This window comes from Oncorhynchus clarkii, chromosome 23 (genome assembly GCF_045791955.1).
Source record: "Oncorhynchus clarkii lewisi isolate Uvic-CL-2024 chromosome 23, UVic_Ocla_1.0, whole genome shotgun sequence".
Taxonomy (NCBI): domain Eukaryota; kingdom Metazoa; phylum Chordata; class Actinopteri; order Salmoniformes; family Salmonidae; genus Oncorhynchus; species Oncorhynchus clarkii.
The window spans coordinates 60,709,798-60,722,297 of NC_092169.1; the positions used below are offsets into that span (position 1 = coordinate 60,709,798).

Here is a 12,500-nt window from a genome sequence, read left to right on the forward strand (position 1 = left end):
CGTAGGGATGGTGCCAGGTTTCCTCCAGACGTGATGCTTGGCATTCAGGCCAAAGATTGGTGGTTTTTGCTCGGAAATGCACAGTCGGACTCCAATCCACAGTCGGAGTCCAATCAAGTTGGAGAAACATCTCAAGGATGATCAATGTTAACAGGATGCACCAAATCTCATAACAAAGGGTCTGATTATGTAAATAAGGTATTTCCGTTTTTCATTGTTTTTTATACATTTCCAAACATTTCTAAAACACCGTTTTTTTTTTTTTTTTTTTAGCTTTGTCATGATGTGGTATTGTGTTTAGATTAATTAGGAACATTTGTTAAATGTAATCTATTTTAGAATAAGGCTGTAACGTAACAACATGTGGGAAAAGGAGTGGACATCAGCCTGCAGCATCATCAGAAGATCTAAAACACAGCCTGCGTCCCAACTTCAACCCTATTAACATTAGTGCACTTCATAGGGGCACTACTTCTGACCAGGGCTCATAGGGCTCTGATAAAAAAAAGTGGTGCACTTCATAGGGAATAGGTATAGGACCCTGCCGAGTCCCCAGTCAATCAATCAAATCAAATGTATTTATAAAGCCCTTTTTAACATCAGCTGATATCTCAAAGTGCTGTACAGAAACTCAGCCTAAAACCCCAAACATCCGCCAATGCAGGTGTAGAAAGTTATCTAGTCTATAGAGAGGATACTGTAGGGCCCAACCTGGTCCCCAGGAGAAGGTGTCTGGTCTCAGCTCGTCTCCATGGTTTCCTCAGCCGGTCGACTAACATCCCGGCGTCTAGCAGGAGCAGTTATGACTCACAGACTTTTATAAATGTCTTCCTAACGAGCGCTTCTCAATCAGCTCCAGGCTGTCTCGCTGGGAATTAAACCATTAAGCTACGCTTATATCATATAATTAAAGCCATTAGGCTAAGCTAACCGTGTCAGAAACACACTCATTCTGATGAATAAAACCATTAGCATTATTATGCTAAGCTAACAGTGTCAAAGAGCCAGCCGTTCTGTCTCCCTGTTTGCGGATGTGACATTTATCAATTCAGCCAGATGGGTTTTCAGTGAGGGACATGTTCTGATGAGAGAGGTTCAGTTTAACCTCTGAGTCGTGTGAATTTGTAGCGCGGTGTAATGATGTTTTGGGCGTAGCCATCATGCTAAGCTAACTGTGTCAGAAACCTCCCGTTCTGTCTCAATGCTAAGCTAACAGTGTCAGAAACCTCCGGTTTTGTCTCAATGCTAAGATAACAGTGTCAAAGATAACCGTGTCAGAAAACCTCTCCTTTCTGTCTCAATGCTAAGCTAACAGTGTCAAAGATAACAGTTTGAAACCTCCCATTCTGTCTCAATGCTAAGCTAACAGTGTCAAAGCTAACCGTGTCAGAAAACCTCTCCCGTTCTTTCTCAGCGTCTGCAGAACGTGACAATGTGTCTGTTTCAGGCCATCATGCACCACGAGGGTCACATGGACGATGGGTTGACCCTGTCCCGCTCTCAACACGAGGAGTCCCGTACCGCACGGGTCATACGCAGTACCGTCTTCCTGTTCAACCGATTCATCAGGTGGGGATACACAGTACACACTCCTCTAGGTGGAACATGGGGACATCAGCTCAATGGGGATACACACTCCTCTAGGTGAAACATGGGGATACACAGTACACACTGCTCTAGGTGAAACATGGGGATACACACTCCTCTAGGTGAAACATGGGGATACACAGTACACACTCCTCTAGGTGAAACATGGGGATACACAGTACACACTCCTCTAGGTGAAACATGGGGACACACAGTGCACACTCCTCTAGGTGAAACACAGACATACAGTATACTACACAGATACAGTAGACTACACAGACAGATACAGTAGACTACACAGACAGATACAGTAGACTACACAGACAGATACAGTAGACTACACAGACAGATACAGTAGACTACACAGACAGATACAGTAGACTACACAGACAGATACAGTAGACTACACAGACAGATACAGTAGACTACACAGACAGATATAGTAGACTACACAGACAGATATAGTAGACTACACAGACAGATATAGTAGACTACACAGACAGATACAGTAGACTACACAGACAGATACAGTAGACTACACAGACAGATACAGTAGACTACACAGACAGATACAGTAGACTACACAGACAGATACAGTAGACTACACAGATACAGTAGACTACACAGACAGATACAGTAGCCTACACAGACAGATACAGTAGACTACACATACAGATACAGTAGACTACACAGACAGATACAGTAGACTACACAGACAGATACAGTAGACTACACAGACAGATACAGTAGACTACACAGACAGATATAGTAGACTACACAGACAGATATAGTAGACTACACAGACAGATACAGTAGACTACACAGACAGATACAGTAGACTACACAGACAGATACAGTAGACTACACAGACAGATACAGTAGACTACACAGACAGATACAGTAGACTACACATACAGATACAGTAGACTACACAGACAGATACAGTAGACTACACAGACAGATACAGTAGACTACACAGACAGATACAGTAGACTACACATACAGATACAGTAGACTACACAGACAGATACAGTAGACTACACAGACAGATACAGTAGACTACACAGACAGATACAGTAGACTACACAGACAGATACAGTAGACTACACAGACAGATACAGTAGACTACACAGACAGATACAGTAGACTACACAGACAGATATAGTAGACTACACAGACAGATACAGTAGACTACACATACAGATACAGTAGACTACACAGACAGATACAGTAGACTACACAGACAGATACAGTAGACTACACAGACAGATACAGTAGACTACACAGACAGATACAGTAGACTACACAGACAGATACAGTAGACTACACAGACAGATACAGTAGACTACACAGACAGATAAGGTAGACTACACAGACAGATAAGGTAGACTACACAGACAGATACAGTAGACTACACAGACACTGCATGATGTGTTGCTTGTCCTGTGGAAACCTTGACTTTACACTTAAGTTGGATCAATCGAACCGTTGGATCAATATGTGAAATGAGACATTTTACACTTTACATCTGAGTCAACGTCTTCTTCTATCTGTGTTCCAGGGTATCTGGATACCCTCAGTAACGTCTCTCTCTCTGTGTTCCAGGGGTCTGGACACCCTCAGTAACTTCTCTCTCTCTCTCTGTGTTCCAGGGGTCTGTACACCCTCAGTAACTTCTCTCTCTCTCTGTTCCGGGGGTCTGGACACCCTCAATAACGTCTCTCTCTCTCTCTGTGTTCCAGGGGTCTGGACACCCTCAGTAGCGTCTCTCTCTCTCTCTGTGTTCCAGGGGTCTGGACACCCTCAGTAGCGTCTCTCTCTCTCTCTGTGTTCCAGGGGTCTGGACATCCTCAGTAACGTATCTCTCTCTCTCTGTGATCCAGTGGTCTGTACACCCTCAATAACGTCTCTCTCTGTGTTCCAGGGTATCTGGACACCCTCAGTAACGTCTCTCTCTGTGTTCCAGGGTATCTGGACACCCTCAGTAACGTCTCTCTCTGTGTTCCAGGGGTCTGGACACCATCAGTAACGTCTCTCTCTCTCTCTGTGTTCCAGGGGTCTGGACACCCTCAGTAACGTCTCTCTCTCTCTCTCTGTGTTCCAGGAGTCTGGACACCCTCAGTAACATCTCTCTCTCTGTGTTCCAGGGGTCTGGACACCCTCAGTAACGTCTCTCTCTCTCTCTGTGTTCCAGGGATCTGGACACCCTCAGTAACGTCTCTCTCTCTCTGTGTTCCAGGGATCTGGACACCCTCAGTAACGTCTCTCTCTCTCTCTCTCTCTGTGTTCCAGGGGTCTGGACACCCTCAGTAACGTCTCTCTCTCTCTCTCTCTGTTCCAGGGGTCTGGACACCCTCAGTAACGTCTCTCTCTCTCTGTGTTCCAGGGGTCTGGACACCCTCAGTAACGTCTCTCTCTCTCTCTCTCTGTGTTCCAGGAGTCTGGACACCCTCAGTAACATCTCTCTCTCTGTGTTCCAGGGGTCTGGACACCCTCAGTAACGTCTCTCTCTCTCTCTGTGTTCCAGGGATCTGGACACCCTCAGTAACGTCTCTCTCTCTCTCTCTCTGTGTTCCAGGGGTCTGGACACCCTCAGTAACGTCTCTCTCTCTCTGTGTTCCAGGGGTCTGGACACCCTCAGTAACGTCTCTCTCTCTCTCTCTCTGTGTTCCAGGGATCTGGACACCCTCAGTAACGTCTCTCTCTCTCTGTGTTCCAGGGATCTGGACACCCTCAGTAACGTCTCTCTCTCTCTCTCTGTGTTCCAGGGGTCTGGACACCCTCAGTAACGTCTCTCTCTCTCTCTCTCTGTTCCAGGGGTCTGGACACCCTCAGTAACGTCTCTCTCTCTCTGTGTTCCAGGGGTCTGGACACCCTCAGTAACGTCTCTCTCTCTCTCTCTCTGTTTTCCAGGAGTCTGGACACCCTCAGTAACATCTCTCTCTCTGTGTTCCAGGGGTCTGGACACCCTCAGTAACGTCTCTCTCTCTCTCTGTGTTCCAGGGATCTGGACACCCTCAGTAACGTCTCTCTCTCTCTCTCTGTGTTCCAGGGGTCTGGACACCCTCAGTAACGTCTCTCTCTCTCTGTGTTCCAGGGATCTGGACAACCTCAGTAACGTCTCTCTCTCTCTGTGTTCCAGGGGTCTGGACACCCTCAGTAAAAAAGGAAAGACCTCGACACTCGACCTGCCAATCGAGTCGGTCAGTTTGAGTCTGCAGGATCTGATTGGCTACTTCCAGCCTCCTGACGAGCACCTGGAGCACGAGGACAAGCAGAACCGCCTCCGAGCCCTAAAGAACCGACAGAACCTCTTCCAGGAAGAGGTAGGGAACAAAGAGCATGCTGGGGGTTATATTCAACACCATCACAAAACAGCCATTTACTTACTTGGGCCTCATCGTGCCAAGTGGTGCGTAAAGCCTTGATAAAGTCCCTCCATCTCTTCCTGTCCGGGGATATTTTAGTGTTTCACTCTAGAGAGCAGTCAGAACACTGCAGATCACATCCCTGTTTCTCCTGTTAGAGAGCAGTCATAACACTGCAGATCACATCCCTGTTTCTCTGTCTCTCCTGTTAGAGAGCAGTCATGACACTACAGATCACATCCCTGTTTCTCTGTCTCTCCTGTTAGAGAGCAGTCATAACACTGCAGATCACATCCCTTTTTCTCTGTCTCTCCTGTTAGAGAGCAGTCATGACACTGCAGATCACATCCCTGTTTCTCCTGTTAGAGAGCAGTCATGACACTGCAGATCACATCCCTGTTTCTCCTGTTAGAGAGCAGTCATGACACTACAGATCACATCCCTGTTTCTCCTGTTAGACAGCAGTCATGACACTACAGATCACATCCATGTTTCTCCTGTTAGAGAGCAGTCATTACACTGCAGATCACATCCCTGTTTCTCCTGTTAGAGAGCAGTCATGACACTGCAGATCACATCCCTGTTTCTCCTGTTAGAGAGCAGTCATGACACTGCAGATCACATCCCTGTTTCTCTGTCTCTCCTGTTAGAGAGCAGTCATAACACTACAGATCACATCCCTGTTTCTCTGTTTCTCCTGTTAGAGAGCAGTCATGACACTACAGATCACATCCCTGTTTCTCTGTCTCTCCTGTTAGAGAGCAGTCATGACACTACAGATCACATCCCTGTTTCTCTGTCTCTCCTGTTAGAGAGCAGTCATGACACTACAGATCACATCCCTGTTTCTCTGTCTCTCCTGTTAGAGAGCAGTCATGACACTGCAGATCACATCCCTGTTTCTCTGTCTCTCCTGTTAGAGAGCAGTCATGACACTGCAGATCACATCCCTGTCTCTCCTGTTAGAGAGCAGTCATGACACTTCAGATCACATCCCTGTTTCTCCTGTTAGAGAGCAGTCATGACACTTCAGATCACATCCCTGTTTCTTCTGTTAGAGAGCAGTCATGACACTACAGATCACACTATGATATACTATGTATGAGGATACACTATGATACACTATGTATGAGGTTACACTATGATACACTAGGATACACTATGTATGAGGATACACTATGATACACTATGATATACAATGTATGGGGATACATTATGATACACTATGATACACTATGTATGAGGATACACTAGGATACACTATGTTTGAGGTTACACTATGATACACTATGATACACTATGATACACTATGTATGAGGATACACTATGGTACACTATGATATGCTATGATACACTATGATACTCTATGATACACTATGATATACTGTGATACACTATGATACTCTATGATATACTATGATACACTATGATATACTATGATACACTATGATATACTATGATACACTATGATACAATATGATCACTATGTATGAGGATACACTATGATATACTATGATATACTATGATACACTATGATACAATAAGATCACTATGTATGAGGATACACTATGATACACTATGATACAATATGATACACTATGATACAATATGATCACTATGTATGAGGATACACTATGATACACTATGTATGATAATACACTATGATACACTATGTATGAGGATACACTATGATATCCTGTGATACACTATGATACACTATGATACACTATGATATACTATGATACACTATGATACAATATGTATAAGGATACACTATGATACACTATGTATTAGGATACACTATGATACACTGTGATACACTCTGATACACGATGATACACTATGATACACTAGGATACACTATGTATGATGATACACTATGATACACTATGATACACTAGGATACACTATGATACACTATGTATGATAATACACTCTGATACACTATGTATGAGGATACACTATGATATCCTGTGATACACTATGATACACTATGATACACTATGATATACTAAGATACACTATGATACGATATGTATGAGGATACACGATGATACACTATGTATTAGGATACACTATGATACACTGTGATACACTCTGATACACGATGATACACTAGGATACACTATGTATGATGATACACTATGATACACTATGATACACTAGGATACACTGTGTATGAGGATACACTATGATACACTATGTATGACGATACACTATGATACACTATGATATACTATGATACACTATGTATGATAATACACTATGGTATACTATGATACACTATGATACACTATGTATGAGGATAGACTATGATACACTATTATACACTATTATACACTATGTATGAGGATACCCTATGATACACTATGATATACTGTGATACACTATGATACACTATGTATGAGGATACACTATGATATACTATGATACACTATGATACACTATGCTATACTATTATACACTATGATACAATATGATACACTATGATACTCTATGTATGAGGATACACTATGATACACTATGTATGAGGATACACTATGATACACTATGTATGAGGTTACATTATGATACACTATGATATACTATGTATGAGGATACATTATGATACACTATGATACACTATGATATACAATGTATGAGGATACACTATGATACACTATGATACACTATGATATACAATGTATGAGGATACACTATGATACACTATGATACACTATGTATGAGGATACACTATGATACTCTATGTATGAGGATACACTATGATACACTATGTATGAGGATACACTATGATACACTATGTATGAGGTTACACTATGATACACTATGTATGAGGATACACTATGATATACTATGATACACTATGTATGAGGATACATTATGATACACTATGATATACTATGTATGAGGATACATTATGATACACTATGATATACTATGATACACTATGTATGAGGATACACTATGATACACTATGATACACTATGATATACTATGATACACTATGTATGAGGATACACTATGATACACTATGATACACTATGATACACTATGATATACAATGTATGAGGATACACTATGATACACTATGTATGAGGTTACACTATGATACACTATGATATACTATTATACACTATGATACAATATGATACACTATGATACACTATGATACACTATGTATGATAATACACTATGTATGAGGATACACTGTGATATACTATGATACACTATGATATACTGTGATACACTATGATACACTATGATATACTGTGATACACTATGATACACTATGATACACTATGATATACTATGATACATTATGTATGAGGATACACTGTGTGTGTTTCTGCATGCATGATATGTATAACATGACTCTCTCTTTCTCTTCATCCCCCTCTCCCTCCACCCCTCCCTCTCTCTCTCTATCTCCCCCTCTCCCTCCCTCCCTCTCTCCCTCTCTCTTGCCCCCTCTCTCTCTCCCCCCCTCCCTCTCTCCCTCCCTCTCTCTCTCCCTCTCCCCCTCTTCCCCCACCCCTCTCTCCCTCCCCCTCTTCCTCTCTCTTTCTCCCTCTCTCTCTCCCCCTCTCCCTCCCTCCCTCCCTCGCTCTCTCTCCCCCTCTCCCTCCCTCCCTCCCTCTCTCTCTCCCTCGCTCCCTCTTCCCCCACCCCTCTCCCCCTCTCCCTCCCTCCCTCCCTCTCTCTCCCTCTCTCTCTCCCTCGCTCCCTCTTCCCCCACCCCTCTCTCCCTCCCCCTCTCCCTCCCTCCCTCTCTCTCCCTCTCTCTCTCTCTCTCCCTCGCTCCCCCCACCCCTCTCTCACTCTCCCTCCCTCTCTCCCCCTCTCTCCCCCACCCCCCTCTCTCTCTCTCTCTCTCTCTCTCTCTCTCTCTCTCTCTCTCCCCATCTGTCCCTCTCCCCCCACCCCTCCCCCACCCCCACCCCCCCTCTCTCCCCAGGGTATGATAAACCTGGTGTTGGAGTGTATCGATCGTCTCCACGTGTACAGCAGCGCGGCTCATTTTGCTGAGGTGGCGGGGAGGGAGGCCGGGGAGGCCTGGAGATCCACGCTGAACTCATTATATGAGCTCCTGGGTGAGGAGTGGAGCAGCTGAATACTGCAACCTCAGGGGCTTTAGAAACGCACGCTGCCCAGTTCTCCCACAGCTCCTCCTGTACACTAACACCGCTTACACAGGGGGCCTGACCCCCCCAGCACAGAACTGTTACGCTGTACAACACTCATTAACATGTATCACCAGGTTACACAGGGGGCCTGACCCCCCCCCCCCCCCCCCCCCCAGCACAGGGCCTGACCCCCCCCAGCACAGAACTGTTACGCTGTACAACACTCATTAACATGTATCTCCAGGTTACACAGGGGGCCTGACCCCCCCCAGCACAGGGCCTGACCCCCCCCAGCACAGAACTGTTACGCTGTACAACACTCATTAACATGTATCACCAGGTTACACAGGGGGCCTGACCCCCCCAGCACAGAACTGTTACGCTGTACAACACTCATTAACATGTATCTCCAGGTTACACAGGGGGCCTGACCCCCCCAGCACAGGGCCTGACCCCCCCCAGCACAGAACTGTTACGCTGTACAACACTCATTAACATGTATCTCCAGGTTACACAGGGCCTGACCCCCCCCCAGCACAGGGCCTGACCCCCCCCAGCACAGAACTGTTACGCTGTACAACACTCATTAACATGTATCGCCAGGTTACGCACTGACTTGACTGATAACAAGGAGGAAGGAGAGGAGGGAGGAGAGGAGGGAGGAGAGAGGAGGGAGGAGAGGAGGGAGGAGAGGAGGGATGGAGGGAAGTGGGACGAGGGAGAGGAGGGAGGAGAGGAGGGAGGAGAGGAGGGATGGAGGGAAGAGAGACGAGGGAGAGGAGGGAGGAGAGGAGGTATGGAGAGTAGACTAGTTGATTCACTGACTTGTTGATTCACTGACTAGTTGATTAACTGACAGGCTGATTAACTGACTGGCTGATTAACTGACTGGCTGATTAACTGACTGGCTGATTAACTGACTGGCTGATTAACTGACTAGTTGATTAACTGACAGGCTGATTAACTGACTGGCTGATTAACTGACTGGCTGATTAACTGACTAGTTGATTAACTGACAGGCTGATTAACTGACTGGCTGATTAACTGACTAGTTGATTAACTGACTGGCTGATTAACTGACTGGCTGATTAACTGACTAGTTGATTCACTGACTAGTTGATTAACTGACAGGCTGATTAACTGACTGGCTGATTAACTGACTGGCTGATTAACTGACTAGTTGATTAACTGACTGGCTGATTAACTGACTGGCTGATTAACTGACTGGCTGATTAACTGACTGGCTGACTGACTGCTGCTTAAAGCGGCTTGGTCTTCTGCCATGTGCTGCCTCCACGTTGCTCCCTCAGCCCTCAGCCCTCAGCTCTAACTGATGCTAATGGTTCCATGCTGCCTCGTTGCTCCCTCAGCCCTAACTGATGCTAATGGTTCCATGCTGCCTCATTGCTCCCTCAGCCCTCAGCCCTAACTGATGCTAATGGTTCCATGCTGCCTCGTTGCTCCCTCAGCCCTAACTGATGCTAATGGTTCAATGCTGCCTCGTTGCTCCCTCAGCCCTCAGCCCTAACTGATGCTAATGGTTCCATGCTGCATCGTTGCTCCGCCAGCCCTCAGCCCTAACTGATGCTAATGTTTCCATGCTGCCTCGTTGCTCCCTCAGCCCTCAGCCCTAACTGATGCTAATGGTTCCACACTGCCTCGTTGCTCCCTCAGCCCTAACTGATGCTAATGGTTCCATGCTGCCTCGTTGCTCCCTCAGCCCTAACTGATGCTAATGGTTCCATGCTGCCTCGTTGCTCCCTCAGCCCTAACTGATGCTAATAATTCCATACTTCCTCGTTGCTCCCTCAGCCCTCAGCCCTAACTGATGCTAATGGTTCCATGATCCCTCGTTGCTCCCTCAGCCCTCAGCCCTAACTGATGCTAATGGTTCCATGCTGCCTCGTTGCTCCCTCAGCCCTCAGCCCTAACTGATGCTAATGGTTCCACACTGCCTCGTAGCTCCCTCAGCCCTAACTGATGCTAATGGTTCCATGCTGCCTCAGCCCTCAGCCCTAACTGATGCTAATGGTTCCATGCTGCCTCAGCCCTCAGCCCTAACTGATGATAATGGTTCCATGCTGCCTCGTTGCTCCCTCAGCCCTAACTGATGATAATGGTTCCATGCTGCCTCGTTGCTCCCTCAGCCCTAACTGATGCTAATGGTTCCATGCTGCCTCGTTGCTCCCTCAGCCCTAACTGATGCTAATGGTTCAATGCTGCCTCGTTGCTCCCTCAGCCGTCTAGAAGCTTCAGATGCTGCACCTGAAGCTAGATGTGTCTCCGGCTGTCTTGTTGCTCTCACACTGTAATGTATTCTAATGACTGTACTGGAGCCAAGGAAGGGAATATACTGCTTGTCAAATGCACTTGTTCTGATTTTAAAGTCTGTTCACTCCTGTAACATTTCTCTTTCTCTTGCTCTCTCTGTCCACCTTTCTGGGCTCCTCTCTTCGCTCTCTGTATCCCTCTCCATCCCTTTCTCCCCTGATCTCTCACAATGTCTCTGTATCCCTCTCCATCCCTTTCTCCCCTGATCTCTCACAATGTCTCTGTATCCCTCTCCATCCCTTTCACCCTTGATCTCTCTCACAATGTCTCTGTATCCCTCTCTCAATCTTTCACTCTCTCTTCCTCTCCTCCCTCTTGTCCTCTAGCTGCCTTGATAAGGGGCAACAGGAAGAATTGTGCCCAGTTCTCCGGCTCGTTGGATTGGTTGATCAGCCGGTTGGAGAGACTGGAGGCCTCGTCTGGTATGTGATCTATAATCAATATATCCTTTTGACCCTCCTGTATGGCATTATCACATATCACTGTTGCAGCAGCATAGACAATCTGCAGTAGTATCACTGTTACAGTATAGCAAGAGAGAATAGGGAGAGAGAGAGAGACAGAGAATGAGGCGGGAGAGAGAGAGAGAATGAGGGAGAGAGACAGAGAATGAGGGAGAGAGACAGAGAATGAGGAGAGAGACAGAGAATGAGGGAGAGCGAGGGAGAAAATAAGAGAGAGATAGAAAATGAGGGAGAGAGAGAATGATAGAGAGGGAGAGAGAAAAGGAGAGAGCGAGAGAATGAGAGGGAGAGAGAGAGAATGAGAGGAAGAGAGATAAATGAGAGAGAGAAATAGAGGGAGAGAGACAGAGGGTAGGAGAGAGGGGGAGGAGGGAGACAGAATGAGGGAGAGAGAGAGAAATGGAGAGAGAGAGAGGATGAGGGGGGAAGAGAGAGAGAATGAGAGGGAGAGAGACGGAGGAGGGAGAGAGACAGAGGAGGAGGGAGGGAGACAGAGGAGGAGGGAGGGAGACAGACTGAGGAGGGAGATAGAGAGAGAGGATGAGGAGGGAGAGAGAGAGAGAATGAGAGGGAATGAGGGAATGAGAGGGAGAGAGAGACATAGGATGAGGAGGAGGGAGAGAGAC

At 46.1% G+C, this 12,500-nt stretch overlaps 1 protein-coding gene across 1 annotated transcript in view; it reads left to right on the plus strand.

Annotated features, from left to right (window-relative positions):
* LOC139381183 (ryanodine receptor 2-like) overlaps positions 1–12,500 on the plus strand; it is a 497,608-nt gene that overhangs the window by 217,545 nt on the left and 267,563 nt on the right. Inside the window, exons 12-15 of the mRNA XM_071124606.1 lie at positions 1,448–1,569; positions 4,730–4,913; positions 8,911–9,046; positions 11,737–11,832. Coding sequence (XP_070980707.1) covers positions 1,448–1,569; positions 4,730–4,913; positions 8,911–9,046; positions 11,737–11,832 — 538 coding nt within the window. The remainder of the gene's footprint in view (positions 1–1,447; positions 1,570–4,729; positions 4,914–8,910; positions 9,047–11,736; positions 11,833–12,500) is intronic.